Genomic DNA, 19,416 nt, shown 5'->3' with positions numbered 1-19,416 from the left:
TTGACCTCCAGTGCTTTGACAAAGCCCAAGAGGTCATGAGATGCCTTTGTCATTGTATCCTATAGAAGTTCCTCCTCCCCTCAGACTTTGTCGTAGTCCCTCCGCTCTGCGCCTTATGAGGCCCGAGCGCGCGGGGGGCGTGGCTGCGCGCTGACGTCATGGGAAAGTGAGAGAGTGAGAGACGGAGCGCGAGCCCGTGCGTAAAAGGCGACAGACCGCGCGCGCGTGAAGGAAGCAGGAGCTGAGCCTAACGTCTATTTATTTGTATTTATCTTTGTTTTTTCGCGTGTTTTTGCTTATTTATAACTCTCAAACATGAACGGAGGAAGCAGGAGTCTGTGCACCTTTGAGGACATCCGGAATCAGGAGTATGCGGTACGTTTATATGTGTTAAATGTCTTTATAAATGATAATATACGTGTTATATTATATGTGTTTTAATAATCAGTGTGTTACGTTATGAAGTTGGCGTGTTGTGGATTTATTTGCCCATTATAACTTTATTATAGCTCAGTTAAATGCGAGTGGAATGCAGGAGACTCGGAAGTGAATTAGTTTTGTGCCAATAAAACAAAGCAAGCTAATATAAAATAATTTCCTCAGGCGCTTAAACATAAACCATTTGTTCTCTTTTATGTTAGTTGAACTCATTTTGACATCTCGAAATGACAGTCATGCTTAAATAACTAATCACAGTGTTATAGTCTATCCATGGCTTTCAGAATGAACAGAATATTGTGTCTTTTGAATTGGAAAAAGTCCTCAAAATGTTGCATTAAAGAAGCTGAAACCCATGAGTACATTTCAGTCCATTTGTCACTTTGGGGACATATCGATAAAGGCAAAATGTGTGAATGTATAATGTCAATTGTAGTCTATTTTTATCTTTTATTTGGTCGGATTCAGCGTTTTACCAACAAACACCTGTTGCATTGCCTGTATTTCTGCCTTTAAAGTTCTTTGAGTGTCTAAACTTCTGCTGCCGGTGGCATTTTCACACTTTCCTTTGACCTCGGACAGCCACAGTTTTTTTTTTTTTTTAAAGTCTGGGGCCTCATTGTGCTTAAGGCTTTGGCTCTGTGCTCAGGTGGGCCCCTGTGCAGCAGGAGGAACATCTGTGGCTCTTCACGTGGGGCTTATTTATCGCACTGTGACACATTCAAACTCCCAAAGTGCAACGAGCAGAAGGATGTCAAGATCAATGGCTTTTACCTTAATCCTGATTACCCTCGTCTCCGTAATTGTAGGAAGCTTCCATTTAGCAGCACATTTCGTTTAACCTGTTGACCAACATTTAAATAACATACTGTAACGTAAAGAACAGATTCGCGTTTATCAGTTTTGATAGGCAAAGTTCACATTCAAACGCTGCGACATGACTTTATAGTTATTATTCTGTCAGTTTAAACCCTGTGTGACATTTCAAGTAGAGGAAACTGCACTGTGCTGGTCTCCATGGATACATCGTCGCTTTACCTTGAATTAATACAAGTTTATTTCCATTCCGTGCAATATGCAAAACTTTTACAACTCCATGGGAACGAGCAGGTGGCGGGTCATGTCAAAAAAAGTGACATAACATTTGCACAATATGTCGCAAAAGTATAGATATCGCAACAAGCTAAATATATCGTACAAACACCGTGACGGTTCAGGTTTAAATACAAATGTGTGTTTTTATGATGTATTATTGCGCTAAACTCCTACGGTAAATTAGCCTGGATTTACTCTTGGTTTTGTCCATGTTAAGCTTTTATTTTGACAGAGTTTGACTTGCAAATCGACACAGTTTATTCAAATTAACAGCCGAATCGCAATCTTTTCCAACATCGTGCAGCGCCTTTAAAGTTAAATCTGTGGCTGAATGAAAGTGAATAAAGGATATTAATAGTTGCTTGTGTTCAAATCGAAACACATATTCATTTTCATAACATAACAACTGATTCAAACTGTAAAATCATCAGCCTGACATTAACCTCCTTTCAAATGGATACTACTCTCTTGCGTGTTCAACTGCAGCTCGATCATTATCTCTGCACTGAGCAAACATTTAACCTGCACTTTACGAGATTCTGAGGAAACATGACACTTTCCCCTTATCGCCACGGTTACCATTCAAACGTATGAGCCCGCGCCGGAGTCTATCTCTGAGTCTAGACTTAAAACACACTTAGGCTCGCGATATGTGCCGATTATTGTGCCGATGGTGCTGAATAATAAAGCCGAGGAATGTGACACGAGGCCATAAAGTAATCTAACTGATATTTGCTCAAATGGAGTTCAAACAAGCGCACGTCAAACCTCTGCACGCAAAGCACTGGCACGGAAGACAAGTGTGTGCTTTTAATACACTTCATACAATAGGCAAGAAAGACACGGCCCTTTTTCTCTCTTTTGCACGTGCGATTGCTGTTCCAGGTCAAAGGTTTCACGCTGCATCATATGAAACGAGGCATTATTCAAATATGAGAAGTATCTGGGACGTGGCGATGACGACTGTGGGTTAAATGTAACGGCTTGAGCGACAAAATGACCAACAAACTGATGTAATAATCCACAGTTTGCACTTTAAACACCGACTGGTGTTTGTCGAGCCACACGATCCAAACCAGGTTTTAAACAGAACAATTTCAGGTCTAAACCAGGTCTAAAAGTCAGACTAAAGTCAGACTACACAAGTACTAAATAAGAACTAAGCCAAAAAGGTGAAAAAAAAAAGAGTTCATGTATCACCAGAACTAGCTCGCGATAAATAAGATGTTATATAACAACAATAAGACAAAGATAAAGACAATAATCACTCATCTAGACAACACACAGGCTCTAAACCATATCCTGTGCAATAAAAGAGATTAGACGACATTATTATATCATAACGGCTCAAGAGAAGGATGTCACTTTTCAGATCTTTACAGAAATATAAGAATCCAATCTCGTTTAGGATCTTCACCAAGTCCAAACGCAAACCAGGACTAAACCAGTGCAGGATTATACCTATAATTACTTTAATCCAAGGCGCAATATAAATAATTGTTTGTTTTATCAACCCTTACAGAAATATCCCTTACTAATCAGCTTTTAAAATGATTATAATGAGGCCAAATCCTGTTTTTAAGCCACGATACGCTTGTTTTTCATGCGATTGTGTCATGGGATCACCGTAAAACGAGCCACACTTTGTTTTAACAGCTTCAGGTGCAGCTTTTACCTTTTACGATGCAGTTTTGGCGGGCAGCATTTCTCGGTGTTGCATGAGCTCATACATTCTCCTCTCCACAGTCAGCAGTGTGACATCATAGAAACATGTTCAATCACTGCGGGGGCATCAGGTCTCGCACGTCGGATTGTCTCGTAAAATCCAAAGCCATGACACTGACAGCGACGTCGTCCGAGGAAAAGGCAGGTGACTGTTTCCAGACGGTTGCGTCAGCGTCGACGGTAACGCAGGCGCTGACGGGAAAACGCTCGCCTCACACCGGGGTTTAAATCTTCTTTGGGAAAACTGGAGCTCAAAAAGTCAGACCGAGGCATTTGCCACCGTTGTGTTTATTGCAGTTCAGCTTGTTTAGATGTGATCATGACCGGAAGCAAGGGAGTGAATCAAATAAAGAAGAGGGAAGTTTGTGAAATGAAGAAGCGACATGGATGATTAGTGAACTTTTATCCAGTTTACAGAACACAGAATGATACAGAATGATACAGAATGATACAGAATGATACAGAACGCAACCAGGGAGCGAAAACCTAAAAAAGAACACAAGCAAAACACCCAGAGAAACAAAGTCACGGCATCTAAATTAAAAAGTCTGTCAAATTTATCCATTTCTAAATTGAGTCCGAATGTTATTTCCCCTTGTTGTTTCTTTTCTTATTTCATTTCTTATTTTTTTTAGAGAAAACATTGAATACAGAATAGATACAAGACGCAGAGAGAGAACATGCAAACATTGTACACAGTCCTTAACACTTTTGTTCCATTTTGTCCCATTTTGGTCCCATTTTGGTCCCATTTTTGTCCCATTTGGTCACGTTTTTGTTCCATTTTGTCACATTGTTCCATTTTGTCACATTTTTTAAATTTTTTTGTCACATTTTGGTCAAATTTTGTCTCATTTTTGTTCCATTTTGTCACATTTTTGTCACATTTTTGTCACATTTTGGTCAATTGAAGTCCGACTGTACCTTCTTCAGGCTCACAGTAAAAACATAGCTTGTTGTATTTATTTCAGCCATAAAAACATCTGTAATTGAACAAATGCGAGACAGATATGTTTCATGCCATACTGTGGAACATTCCAGGCAAAACAATGACATCTCCATGGAAACAAACAACCACTAAAGCTACACATGGCACCTTTAAATCAACACGCTGTTGCTGGGACTTAAATCTCGCCTGTTTTCATTTGTCCACTTATTATTTTTACCTGCACACGAGCAGAAAGGAGTAACTGAGCTGAAGTTTGGACGGATTAAGCTGCTTTTTCTTTGTTTACCAGTCTCTGTGTTGATGTTTGTGTCCCAAGATCCTCCTCCCAGTAGTTTTATTTTATTTCTATGTGGTATTATTTAAACTAGCACTGTCCCTGTGGTCACCTGCGCTTTTTAAACGTGCTACAGTAATAAAGCATTAGTTTGTTTAGACTGGAAAACTGAAGCCAAAATTCCGACTCCAGGCATTTGTCGCCCGTGTGTTCTCTGCAGTTTAATAAGTGACACTACGACATGCTTCACATTGTTTTATATTCAACCAGACGAGAGAACGAGTTCGCTGGAAGTTGAACTGGTTTGATTTGGAATGTTGGTTATTAAAGAGCCGGAGCTGTTTTGCATTGAGCGTGAACAAAAGAGACGAGTCGTTCCCACAACTCGATCCGAATGCCGGTGTAATATTATAATCGAAATAGCTGTTCCCGTGCAGTTAAAGTCGACGTGTTTTCAACTTGGATTGTGCTTTAAATGCATTTAAGGTTGTTGTGTGCGGAGTAAAATAGCAAGTGCAAAGTAGTTTTCCCACAAAGGATCTGTGATAGAAACTGTTTTGGCAGTTAATCAGTTAATAGCATAACGGAGCATATTTGTCTTTCCTATTGCCATCTAAGCTAAACCAGGACTAAACTAGGACCAAACAAGTTCCAAACAAGGACTAAACCAGGACTAAATTAGGACTAAACTTGCTCACCCTCACGCCAAAAAGGATTTAAATCAGGCAATCAAGTCCAAATCAGGACTAAACCAGAACCAAACCATGACTTTCCCAGGTCAAGAACAAACTACACCTGAACAAAGACCACATTGAAGAAAGACTACATTTGACTTTGCGTTTGAGTTCACACGTTGCACAAGTCGCAAATACTTCAAAAGCACCTGTCGCGCCTTTGAATGCACTTGATTTGACGAACTGCACATTATAGATCAACACGAGCTGCACGCTGTTTGTTACGTCACGATCCCTGTGCGAGGGAACTGCACATCCCTGTGCGAGGGAACTGCACATCCCTGTGCGAGGGAACTGCACATCCCTGTGCGAGGGAACTGCACATCCCTGTGCGAGGGAACTGCACATCCCAGTGCGAGGGAACTGCACATCCCTGTGCGAGGGAACTGCACATCCCAGTGCGAGGGAACTGCACATCCCTGTGCGAGAGAACTGCACATCCCTGTGCTAGGGAACTGCACATCCCTGTGCTAGGGAACTGCACATCCCTGTGCGAGGGAACTGCACATCCGAGGGAACTGCACATCCCTGTGCGAGGGAACTGCACATCCCAGTGCGAGGGAACTGCACATCCCAGTGCGAGGGAACTGCACATCCCAGTGCGAGGGAACTGCACATCCCAGTGCGAGGGAACTGCACATCCCTGTGCTAGGGAACTGCACATCCCTGTGCGAGAGAACTGCACATCCCTGTGCGAGAGAACTGCACATCCCTGTGCGAGGGAACTGCACATCCGAGGGAACTGCACATCCCTGTGCGAGGGAACTGCACATCCCTGTGCGAGGGAACTGCACATCCCAGTGCGAGGGAACTGCACATCCCTGTGCGAGGGAACTGCACATCCGAGGGAACTGCACATCCCTGTGCGAGGGAACTGCACATCCCAGTGCGAGGGAACTGCACATCCCTGTGCGAGGGAACTGCACATCCCTGTGCGAGGGAACTGCACATCCCTGTGCGAGGGAACTGCACATCCGAGGGAACTGCACATCCCTGTGCGAGGGGACTGCACAACCCTGTGCGAGAGAACTGCACATCCCAGTGCGAGGGAACTGCACATCCCTGTGCGAGGGAACTGCACATCCGAGGGAACTGCACATCCCAGTGCGAGGGAACTGCACATCCCTGTGCGAGGGAACTGCACATCCCTGTGCGAGGGAACTGCACATCCGAGGGAACTGCACATCCCTGTGCGAGGGAACTGCACATCCCTGTGCGAGGGACCTGCACATCCCTGTGCGAGGGAACTGCACATCCCTGTGCGAGGGAACTGCACATCCCTGTGCGAGGGAACTGCACATCCCTGTGCGAGGGAACTGCACATCCCTGTAAGAGAACTGCACATCCCTGTAAGAGAACTGCACATCCCTGTAAGAGAACTGCACATCCCTGTGCGAGGGAACTGCACATCCCTGTAAGAGAACTGCACATCCCTGTGCGAGGGAACTGCACATCCCTGTAAGAGAACTGCACATCCCTGTAAGAGAACTGCACATCCCTGTGCGAGGGAACTGCACATCCCTGTAAGAGAACTGCACATCTCAGTGCGAGGGAACTGCACATCCCTGTAAGAGAACTGCACATCCCTGTGCGAGGGAACTGCACATCCCTGTAAGAGAACTGCACATCCCTGTAAGAGAACTGCACATCCCTGTAAGAGAACTGCACATCCCTGTGCGAGGGAACTGCACATCCCTGTAAGAGAACTGCACATCCCTGTGCGAGGGAACTGCACATCCCTGTAAGAGAACTGCACATCCCTGTGCGAGGGAACTGCACATCCCTGTTAGAGAACTGCACACTCCTTGAGGAAAAGCTACAAAAACAAGTCTGTTCTGAGTCACGTCTGGTGTTACGGAAACCTCAGTCTCCACCATCTCGCACCTGTCGACGAAACGCTTCACTCTGAGGATGGTTGGAGCGAAGAGAGAAATCTGCGCTCCAGATCCCACACGGGGGAGGAAGAGGAGGAGGAGGAGGAGGAGGAGGAGGAGGAGAGAGTTCAGAAGCTCCACATACCTTCAGAGGAATGTGGAGGCTGTTCATCTGCTTTAAATCAGCTCCTGCTGTAGCTCTCACGGTCGCTTGTTTTTCAAACTCCCTTTACGGTCAAGTATGTTTAAGTTTACTTTAGTTAAGGTTAGAGTTTCCTAACCTTAACTAAAGTAATGGCTCTGCATCGTCATAAAAGTTCACATCCAGCTGAAACACATCAACATTTCGAGGCCCAAGTCAATCCAAACCAGTCAAAGCAACTCAAATAAACATCAATAATCTGTAGTAAAGTCTCTTATTGAAGCTGGTTCAGACTGCATACTCGAGCGGTCGTGGATTTGCCTTTGTGGCGTTGCATAGTGATGAATTCCTCTGTAAAACAACCCCGCTTCTGTTCTCCCCGCTTTCCCGACCCCTCAGAGCTCTTTCAGGTGCACGTAACCCGAGAGGACAGCAGGGCGAGCGGGGCCTTCAATACCCTGGACCCCCCGCCACAATGTGTTATTCCAGCTCCTTCCACTTCCCCGACACCTCAAAGACCTTTGGGTCAGATGTAAAATAAATACTTCCATAACCACGCCCGCTCCTTTATCGTTTCATTACACAACCGGCTGCGTTCGGGCCTTCGGGTGGTATCAGCGTTACGCCAGTTTGCAAACACACTCTGGCCTCGTAAACATTTATTAGTCTCGCAGCAACCGTCCACAAAACGATGCGACCCGGGTCGTTATGTTGGACTCCGCCCGACGACAAACACCACGCGGAATGAGAGCATCAGCGTCTCTTTTGTACTTAATGTTTGCGGCGAGTTTGCTTCTTCTTTTCCTGTTTTTACCCAGCGTCACCTGCTTTTTAGTTTCAAAGTTGTCGTGTGTCAGACTGTTGCGATTGTTGTGAGGAGAAACACCGCGTTTACTGATTATTCACGATGTGTTGACCCCAAACAACAGTGAAATCATAAAGTTACTCTCATTTAAGTTGAATAATAGATCAACATTTGTCTAGTCTTTATGAAATCAAACTTTATGAACGAGAAAGTCCAGTTAATGTGACTTAAGTGGCCGGATATAAAAGCGTTTCACACTCAGATTTAACTTGTATTTTGTAGTTCTTACGATTTAATTGTGACTTGAAGAATCACGATTTTCCAAACCCTATTTGCAACTTGAAGCCCCCAAACCAAGTTACAGGTCAGATTTGTGGAGGGGCGACCCCGCTCACACAGAGTTAATAATAATGGATGTTTTGTCATGGTATTTTTTATCTGTTATTGACTAAATGCAACATACACACCAGAAAAGTGACATCGTGCAGCTGTGATAAAGACTTTAAGCATGTTATGAATATATTTTGGTATTTAAACATCCAGACAGTTTGACCTTTATCTGATTTCTGTTATTAGTTTAAATATATGTTTCCAAAAGTAGAATAATGCATAATAAAGTAACACAGATCACATTGTCAGGGTTTGTTAGTCCGAGATCCTTCTTAACTTTGCCTTTTTCTGCAAGATTTGGAGAAATAATCTAACTGTGTGTTGTTGTTTTTTGTGCTTGTTATTAGATTTGCAATATAGGTTATGAATTCAAGATAAAGTTCACCGTGCACATTTGTAACACATCCAGGAAGCATTTGAAGCTCGACTCGTACGGAAATATGCATAACTAAAAGCAAGAATCACACGCACCAGGTCAAAACGACGGATAAAGCCGCTTATTCATTTTTTGTTGTTGTTGTTATTGTTGTTGTTGTTGTTGTTTACATCGATGTTTCGCGATCGCGTTTGGACTCCCCGGATCTATTCATGCCAAACGCCAAACTCGGTGCGACGTGGCTGAAATCCGCCGGCAAACGTCCCGTCCACCAAAGATTACTCATTAACCGCCACAAGGCCCGTGCGACACATGACCAGTAATCGCCTCGGTAACGAATGTTTGCCCGCGCAGCTCGGATGTGGACGACACTAGAGTTATCGCGCTGGAAAAGCAAACAGAACTCAATGTGTTTGTTGCATCATGTTCCGGAGCTTTCCCTTCAGAGACACAAACTCCCAGTCCAGACGTTTCCTGTTCGACTCCCTCGCTTCTGACGCAGGCGGTTTGGGAACGAGTGGGGGTCAAAAGTCATGGAAATTAGAGACTTATTGACACTAGAACAACCATTGAAACTAAGTAGGATAAGCAAGTATCGATTATGGGGGGAAAAAAGCCCATAAACTGGACAAACGTTGACCTTTTCTGAACAGATTTAGAACTAGAGCTGTATCAGAGCAACTTGAGAGAAGGTTTATTATTTTGTGTTGGAAGTGACTCATTGTTATTATTGCAGTATTGTAATCTTTATTGCGTGTTGAGCTGGGAATACTCTTTATGTACTTTATGTACTCGCTACACATACTTTGACTTTAACTTGTTTCAGGCTTTATTTAAGTCAAGCTTTTGTGAAAGACTTGGTCACTCTACTATATTTTGTGCAGATCTACAGGGAGCAAAAGCTTTTCATCCACTATTATTAGCATCTGTGCCTTCAATTCTGAAAATAAGATGTTACTTACAAACCGTTACACAGTACACAGAATATATTTACTCTTAATTAAGCACAATAAAATGAGACTGCACTTATATGGAATATGAACATAACTTCTATTGGCAATATTTCAGTCAAAGTCAAAGTCAAAACATACTTGTTATTTATTGTATTTTTTTCTTATCTGAGTCACAATTTTATACTTTTTCCCACTTTTTTATCCACAATAGTAGTCTTGACGACACATATTTGGCATCTCTTCCCACTTCTGCTGCTTTGTTACTTAGATTTAACGTGGGGGGGGGGCTTCTCTAAACATCGGCTGCTCTGGTAAATCCCCCCATCTTGTTTCACTTTTCTTTCCCAGAAATCCAGACGCTTCTCTAAATTGGCTGGAGGGTTCCCGCCTGTGTCCCTGTGACGTCCCAAACTATTTATATATATGTGTGTGTGTCGCTGTGAAAAAAAGAGAAGCCGCTCTGCTCCATGACTCAATCTCTCCTCCTCAAAAATAACCCGGACCCTCCATCACACAGCGTCCTCTTTGTGTATCGCGCTCATTCTGACGCTCTCCTCTCACCCTCAGGACCGCTGCAGGAGTCTGAGGCTCACGCTGCACGACCAGAGTCAGTCCGGACATCACCAGCGGGACAAGGTGAGAACAGAACAGAGGAGGAAAGATGCTGCATGTTGCGCTCGTTTGTTGTGGGTTTCTGGCTTGTTTGGTGTACGCAGCAGTGCAACTAAAGCTGTGACTGTTGCTGCATGCAGGTCATTTAAGTGTCTGCGTTTAGTACACGACCATATAGAAGTATTTTGATATAGTTACTTGTTCCCCTTGTGGATCCATAAAATTTGTCCAAGTTGAAAATTCTAAGTTCTCATCACAGTTACTACTACTATTACTACTATTACAGTAGTAATAGTAGTAGTAGTACATGCTAGACAACATTACATGCTAGTACTGAAATGTAAATAATAACCTCCCTGAAAAAGTAATAAAGCATCATAAATATATACATGTGGTAGTAGTAGTAGTAGTAGTAGTAGTAGTAGTAGTAGTAGTAGTAGAGACAATATTTACATTATCACAACATCAGAAAACCTTTCCGTAAATGTGTATAAATAGAGAAATATAACATTGAGAAACTAGGAGACAATTTAAGAATAAAACAATCATAGTAGTAGCAGTAAGACAATAGTAGGAATAGAAGGTGGAGATTGCCCAAGTTTAACCAAAATGTTATTCAAAATGTGCAGTAAACATCTAAAGAGCTGCTCTGTAAAGGGTCTACATTCCTGCACGGCTAACGCTTTGACCCAAGAAGGCACCGCGCAGCTTTTAGTTTCCATTTACGCTCTGCATCACTGTGCGTCCCGAGGCAACCATTGTCCTGTCCAGCAGCAGCACCAAACAAGGACCACCGGGACAGCACCGTTACATAACGCTCCGAGCACCGCCCCCTTTGGCCCCGCCTCTGTCCAGGGCGTGTGAAAGACACGCCAGATGTTTAGTGATGTTACAGCTCGACAATCTGGGCAAAAGTGCAACAAACATGTTATTGACCGACTGTTTCCGTTACCTTTTAATTTATGTTTCAAAATCATCCAAATCAGGTTCAGAACAAAACTACTAAAGTACTAATACTTCTAAAGCTGGTTCAGAATACTACTACTAAACTACTAATACTACTAAAGCAGGTTCAGAATACTACTACTAAACTACTAATACTACTAAAGCAGGTTCAGAATACTACTACTAAACTACTAATACTACTCCATCAGGTTCAGAATACTACTACTAAAGTACTAATACTACTCCATCAGGTTCAGAATACTACTACTAAACTACTAATACTACTAAATCAGGTTCAGAATACTACTACTAAACTACTAATACTACAACTAAACTACTAATACTACTAAAGCAGGTTCAGAATACTACTACTAAACTACTAATACTACTAAATCAGGTTCAGAATACTACTACTAAACTACTAATACTACTAAAGCAGGTTCAGAATACTACTACTAAACTACTAATACTACTACTAAACTACTAATACTACTACTAAACTACTAATACTACTAAATCAGGTTCAGAATACTACTACTAAACTACTAATACTACAACTAAACTACTAATACTACTAAATCAGGTTCAGAATATTACTACTAAACTACTAATACTACTAAATCAGGTTCAGAATACTACTACTAAACTACTAATACTACTAAATCAGGTTCAGAATACTACTACTAAACTACTAATACTACTAAATCAGGTTCAGAATACTACTACTAAACTACTAATACATCTTTATAAAGGTCTAAACTACATTTCGTACAGACTTAGACCCATGGATTGGATGTTTTCTATGGACAGTTTGACCTTTTGTATCGCGCAGCTGTACGACTGATTCTCTCGTGGTCGTGTGACGCCGGATAAAAGGCCAGAGGAAGCGGCCTCCTTTGTGTAGCAGTGTTTGTTCGCTTATTGTTTGGCGATTTCCATCTCAAGTTGCTCCTCTGTTCTGCCCCGTCAGCCTGTCGGACGCGCTTTTGCCCTGGTGCAGCCTTCGAGTGACAGGACGCCGCTGACCCCTGAACCCGTCAAGTCCAAAGAGGAGCAGGTGGAGGTCATCAAGGTGAAAAAGACACAGATCTTTCAAAATAAAAGCTGTTCAAAGGAATCATTGGATCTTTGAAATGATTTACGTTACAGGCAAAATATCTGGCCCTGTTGTGCACTTTATTTCATGTTTTTATTATTCACATTACTCTTAATACTTGTTACGTTTATACCCAAACCACGAAAGCACTTTTTTTAATCAAGCTCATTTTTCTTTCAAAATCAAAGTCAAAACTGCTCAATTTCCTAATTATGAGAAAAAGTTTTACTCATTGCCATTTAACATTAATAAATTGCTTTTTTCTTTCCTTAAAGTCCAAATTCTGTCCTAAATCACATGCTTTTACTGACAGAGCATTGATTGACTGTAAATCTTAAGTAGGAATGTTGAAAATGTTACTCAGTTAATTGATAACAGAGATTATTCCTGTCACAATATAATCAAGAACTAAAGCAGAAGAATCGTGACAATTTGAGAAGCAAAATGCAGTTTTTTTAATTCAATCTTAAGTCCAAAAAATGCCTCCAAATGTATAAATTACAGCACGTTTGTATCTGGCTGTCACAGTAACTCATTTATCATTCAGACAGTTCCATTTCTTGAGTAAAAGTAACATGTCAGAGCATGAAAAAGAACGAAAACGAGAGCTTTCACTGCTGTTTAGTCAAGTTCTCTGTCATAATCGTGGCGTTTTTTCTCTCTCTCACAATAACCACTTGACATCGCTTGCTCCGTCTCATCCGTCCGTTTATCTCGCCCTGTCGTAGGTGTATCTGGAGGCGCGTCGCCAGGAGCAGCAGAAGCACCAGCAGAGCCTGAAGATGTTGTCCGATGAAGTCTCGCAGATCCAGGAGGTCAGTATGTGGACGGGCCCCCGGGGTCTCGCCTCACAGCCGCCTTTTGCGTCACGTTAATCACTTTTCGCGCTCCTCTCCCCCTTCCACTGCGCCTCCGCCCTTGTTTTCACCCCAGCTGATATAAGTTTGGGCGGTGTTTTCTTTGCTCAGTGACAGACCCTCCAGCTTCTCTAACTCTGCTTCTAACTCTCATTTTGCTCTTCTAAACGGACGACGCTCAGGTAAAAGACCGAGCGCTTTTTACCCACGTGTCGTCTGATATTGAAGGATAAAATAAAGGTGTTAAAAGAAGACAAGATGATTCATTTCTGACTTTTTTCGTTTGCCCCGACAGGTGCGATACAGCTTGAAGACGCTGAGGGAGCAGATGGCGGCCAAAAACAAGGTGAGACTATTTTGTGCTGCGGCTCCTTTTGTCGACACGTTTCTATTGTTCACGTTAACATCCTGTGTGCGCTGTATGGAATTTCCCCTGCATCTTATAAAGGCAGAGCTAGTTTGTGAACCTGGGCATGGACCTGGGATTGTTGCTCGTTGAGGAATGCAGATCATTTTGTGTGTTTCAAAGTCAAATGAGTTAAATTGAATGGAAATGTGTCGCTTTTGTTCACCGGGTTCCTCTTTCTGTGTGTGTGTGTGTGTGTGTGTGTGTCTAGACAAACGGGTGGAGGACGCCCTTTAAAAAGAACGTGTCGCCTGCACCCAAGGCAGAAGCTCAAAATGGTGCACAGGTAATAATCACTTTTACTCGACATCCGCACGATCCCGCTTTGGTCCCGGTGTGATCCTGCTTTGGTCCAGGTGTGATCCCGCTTTGGTCCCGGTGTGATCCCGCTTTGGTCCTAATGTGATCCCGCTTTGGTCCTAGTGTGATCCTGCTTTGGTCCTAGTGTGATCCCGCTTTGGTCCTAGTGTGATCCCGCTTTGGTCCTAGTGTGATCCTGCTTTGGTCCTAGTGTGATCCCGCTTTGGTCCTAGTGTGATCCCCTTTGGTCCTAGTGTGATCCCGCTTTGGTCCTAATGTGATCCCGCTTTGGTCCTAGTGTGATCCCGCTTTGGTCCTAGTGTGATCCCGCTTTGGTCCTAGTGTGATCCTGCTTTGGTCCCGGTGTGATCCTGCTTTGGTCCAGGTGTGATCCCGCTTTGGTCCCGGTGTGATCCCGCTTTGGTCCCAGTGGGATCCCGCTTTGGTCCCGGTGTGATCCCGCTTTGGTCCAGGTGTGATCCCGCTTTGGTCCCGGTGTGATCCCGCTTTGGTCCCGGTGTGATCCCGCTTTGGTCCCAGTGGGATCCTGCTTTGGTCCAGGTGTGATCCCGCTTTGGTCCAGGTGTGATCCCGCTTTGGTCCCGGTGGGATCCTGCTTTGGTCCAGGTGTGATCCCGCTTTGGTCCCGGTGTGATCCCGCTTTGGTCCCGGTGTGATCCCGCTTTGGTCCCGGTGTGATCCCGCTTTGGTCCCGGTGTGATCCCGCTTTGGTCCCGGGGTGATCCCGCTTTGGTCCCGGTGTGATCCCGCTTTGGTCCCGGTGGGATCCCGCTTTGGTCCAGGTGTGATCCCGCTTTGGTCCCGGTGTGATCCCGCTTTGGTCCCGGTGTGATCCCGCTTTGGTCCCGGTGTGATCCCTCTTCAGTGGTCCTGACGGGGTTTGGTCCCGTTCTAGTGCTGGTTTACTTCGGGTTTAGTTTCCAGTAAGAATGTCAATGTCAACAGACAACAATAATCATTTGGCTGTTGTTTGGTCACTGTGCCAACAATTGTGAATACTCGTGAAAAACATTGGGATGTTTCTTCTCAAAATAATCGTAACATTAACATTTCATATTGTGACATCCTCAGTTTCGGGTCCAAACCCTAAACCTGTGGAACACTTTGTAACACTGTGAAACCCTAAACCTGTGAAACCTTTACGGATTTCTATCTTACATCAGAGTGCTCAGTTTGAATGTCATCACTACAGTTACCTTTATCCTCAACAACATGAAGACGTTGTGTTCTGTACAGCGTTCCCTTTCACTCGTCCAGTACCAGGTGTTAAGTTTACAACCTGGAGTCAGGAATCTGGCTCTAACTATGTGAAAAGCACTCCTGGCACCCGAGGGTGCACTAGAGGGTGCAGGAGCGCTGCAGCTGCACACTTTGTTCTCTTTGGCTGTGCTTCATTATGTTCAGGCCATTGTTCATCACATTCCTGCACTGCCACATATCTCCAATGGTTTTGTAGTGTCTGAGTCCCACCCACTTTCAGCAGCTACTACGATTTGCATTTCAGCATCAAAACATGACAACACGCTGCATCGCACGGTTGTTTGGCACTAATTATAGTGTTCATGAGTCACATTGTGTAGTGTTGTATCATTGAAGGCTTGTTTTGATCCGACTGGCTCTGACGCACTCGGACACGCCTTTAAAACGGACACAGCCAAACCCACGGGGCTTCTCTTCAAGAAAGAACATTTTAAAGATGACGTCACTCACAAAGTATCTCTGCACTTTGTCTTGTTAGGAAATGGAGGACGAAGCGGAGAGGGCCAAACTGAGGGAAGTGAGCAAACGCTTTTATGCACAGCTCCAGGAGGCAGAGAAGAAGCACCAGGAGGAGAGAGAGAGGCTGCAGGTAAAAAGCACTCCAATCATCACAGTACATTACATCAGATATATGCTAAAAAAAAAGCACCTAAAGATGCTTTGGTTGAGATTCAAGTTTCAAATGGATTCTAAAATTAAACACAAAACAACAGTGTAGAAATATCACTTTATTTGGAAGATTACATTACAGTTTAGTTGATGTATTTGTGTATTTATTTATTCATTCATGCATGTGTTTATTCATTTATTTATTTGTTAGGGACAGTGCATATTAATGAAAATAGCAATAGACAGTAAGAAAGGTTTATTTACATCTGTTAAGTTTCTTTGATTCTATTTTTTCAACCAGTTCTGCAGCTTTTTTGTGAATATAAATGATTTAGAGTCAGTGTAATGCATCATTCAAGGTAGAAAAGGTTTGTTAGAAAATCTGAATCGTAAACCCCTCCTACCTAAGAATAATAATATTGTTTTAATTGTGTTTTTTTTTCCCCTAGGCTGAAGGCAACCAGCTGAGAGAGCGTTTAAGTCACCAGGAGGAGCAGCTGAAGAGCGCAGAGGAGGACAGCGAGCAAAAAGACAGACGAGTGGATGAGCTGCAAAGGCTTCTGGGAGGAATGGAGCAGGAGAGCGCCACCTTGAGGGTGGCCATTCACAACAGGGAGGCGGAACTGCTGGAGTTACGCCAGATCAGAGAGGGCGGCCAGAAGGACGTGCAAAGGTCAGCTCACACACGACAAGTCAATCCAGTCACGCGCCTAATGCTGTAAACTGTGATACTCCACATTATCGAATACATATTTGGAGTTATATGTCAGTTATTGTCTTTATTTAGGCTAGTTTTAAACACTTTCACACGTTGTAATGTTTAAAAATCCCACCTATCATACTAAGTGACCCTAACTCTGCATTTAACTGTTTCATAATGTAGTTTTGTTATTGAAATGTATCTGGAGTTGGCTTTATTTTCCTTTACACACAACTCTTAAGCCCTCTACTGGCAAGAATGTGTGTTTTAAAATGTAAAATACTAACGTTAAGTTTATTAAAAATATTAAATGATAGTAAAAATAGTATTGAAATTGAAACATGTATTCATTCTGAAATAAATCATATACAAAGGACAGAATTTGGCCCTTTCTAGAACCACATATTAATAAATACCATATTTTCCGAAGTATAAGTCGCACCAGCCCAAAAATGCATAATAGAGAAGAAAAAAACATATATAAGTCACACTGGAGTATGAAATGCAGTTGCAAGTGTGAAAATAACAAATAATATCACATATAAGTCGCTCCGGAGTATAAGTATATAAGTATAAATATAAGTATAAGACGCACCCCGGCCAAAACTATGAAAAAAGGTACAACTTATAGTTCGGAAAATACGATATTCAGGAAATCATCATTGTGTTTTTGCTTTGGAAATATTCTTATCGTGACAAAAGATCCAATTTTGATTAAAAAAAACACACAAAAACAGAGCAATGCATCATAAAGAATGAAATGTATTCTCGAGCTTGTTGTTGTTGTTGTAGAGTTTATTGTCTCTGATTGTAGCGCGCTAAAAGAACGTGTATTTTTAGGACTGAGCAGTTGGAGAAGGAGGTGGCGATTCTGAAGGAGAAGATCCACCATCTGGACGACATGTTGAAGAGCCAGCAGAGGAAAGTGCGACACATGATCGAGCAGGTGAGGCGCCCGCGTTGCGTTTGTTTGTGTTTGTTTGTGTGTTTGTTTGTGTGTTTGTGCGGAGCTCGTGGCTGACTCTGACTCTCGCCCACAGCTCCAGAACTCACGCATGGTGATCCAGGAACGAGACCGCGTCATCAAAGAGCTCGAGGAGAAGGTCGCGTTTCTGGAGGCTGAAGTGAGTGTTGAGGTTTTTTATCGTCACGTAATGTCCATCCATGAGTTTCATCTTTCTGTGATATGCATTATAGTTTGAGGACTTTTTCACTTTCAAAAGACACAATCATTTGTTTTAGGGTAAATTGTTTATAGCTATGGAAACAGTCCTAATTTATCATTCTGAAACCCACAGATATTTATTTTAAACAATTCTATTTTTCTGCTCCGATGCCAATGAATACTGGGGAAATTGTCAGAATATCAAACACTGAGAGCAATGTGAGGCTGGACTGTGGAACATTTCACAAACATCTCCATGGAGACAAGCAGGTGGCAGCAGGAATGTTACATAATGCAGTTTTAATATGAATATGCATTGAAACTGTAGCGCCTCCTGTGTTTCAGTCTCATTGCTAATGCTAAGAACACCATTTTGGGGACTTTTTTAATCATTCAACCAATGTGTTTTCTTTAGCTCGCTTTAAAGTTGTCCACATTGGAAAAGAAAGACTATTGTTTCTTGTGCTTCTCACTTTGAGATGGATTAAACACAAAGGGAAAATATGATATCTGCAAAAAAAGGCAGAGAATCAAAAATAAAACTGCTTTTCGACCATATCATTCAGTAAATCGTAATCATATATTTACATTACATTACATACTTTGGTGTTGATGTTAACGTCTAATTTTGAACTATTTTTACTTGTTGCTTTAATGTGCTCTTGCTTCGTTTTCGTGCAGAACCGAGAGATGCACGATCAGATGGACTACTTTCTGGGAGGTCAAAGGTCAAATTCCTACTTGTCGGCGGATCGCAACCCACAGATTGTCTACAGGTAACTATTAACTATTATCAGCAGGTAAACGATCGTAAAACATCAAGATTCAAGCATGTTTTTGATTGATACAAAAAAACCTAAATCTTACAATGTTTTAATTTAACTTGAATTTAACCTGAAGAAGAAAAGACATGTTATAAATTAAAAAATAAATTAAAAATGTAGTATTTACTTATGTTTGGGATTCATGTTTAAAACCCTGTGTAGAATAAAGAACACACAAACACCTATATAAGTCGGTATATAAGAGTTGTACTTTTGACAGCACAATATTTGTAATTGATCTCTTACAAAAAGTAATAATTGTAACTAATTTCATGTTTTTTCTTCTTCTCCTTTACAGCAAACCAATCAAGCCAAACACCTCGTCCAACAAACCTCTCCCGTTCATCAAAGTCATCGAAATCAAGTCATGAAGTGAACAATGAAGTCGTGAAAAGATCGTATTATAAACTACTCCGTTCTTTATCCTCAGTCTGTGAATATATGAGCTTGTTGTGTGTCGCTGCGGCTCAAAAGGAAATAACGTGTCTGACATTAGTTCGGGTCAGAATTTGCCCGTTAAAACATGACAAAATGTTGATATTATCCCCTGGTTATGGTTAATATCGCTGTGTAATTACTTAAATCCACATGAAACAAAAACTAGCCCAAAATTAAAAAAATAGCAGGTTTATGGAAACAAAAATCAACATTTGTGGATTATGAAAACAGAAAATGGGTCGTAGAAATATAGCAAACTGCCCTCCGTCTGACATTATGACTTGTTTGTTGTGAACACCATCTTTTAAGTGAATTTTAAACTTTGACGTAGATAGATGGTTGTTGTGTGACTCATCGTACACTTTATCCTGCCGTGTGCGATGACCTTCGACCTCGAATGTTGCGTCAAATCAAGAGTTGACGTGTAA

At 42.4% G+C, this 19,416-nt stretch overlaps 1 protein-coding gene across 1 annotated transcript; it reads left to right on the top strand.

Moving 5' to 3' along the window:
- Positions 1 to 239: 239 nt before the first annotated feature.
- tuft1a (tuftelin 1a) lies at positions 240 to 18,937 on the top strand. The gene is made up of 12 exons (XM_072460195.1): positions 240 to 375; positions 10,323 to 10,391; positions 12,283 to 12,384; positions 13,137 to 13,223; positions 13,561 to 13,611; positions 13,883 to 13,957; positions 15,731 to 15,841; positions 16,311 to 16,534; positions 17,402 to 17,507; positions 17,602 to 17,685; positions 18,408 to 18,502; positions 18,849 to 18,937. The coding sequence occupies exons 1-12, from the start codon at positions 316 to 318 to the stop codon at positions 18,919 to 18,921; spliced, it is 1,137 nt and encodes a 378-aa protein (XP_072316296.1). The 5' UTR covers positions 240 to 315; the 3' UTR covers positions 18,922 to 18,937.
- The last annotated feature ends 479 nt before the right edge of the window (positions 18,938 to 19,416 follow it).

This window comes from Eucyclogobius newberryi, unplaced genomic scaffold (assembly GCF_026437365.1).
Source record: "Eucyclogobius newberryi isolate DKJ021-1_F unplaced genomic scaffold, fEucNew1.0.hap1 SCAF_3, whole genome shotgun sequence".
Taxonomy (NCBI): domain Eukaryota; kingdom Metazoa; phylum Chordata; class Actinopteri; order Gobiiformes; family Gobiidae; genus Eucyclogobius; species Eucyclogobius newberryi.
The sequence above is the reverse complement of the archived record's forward strand: the minus strand, read 5'-3'. Positions and strand labels throughout refer to the sequence as shown.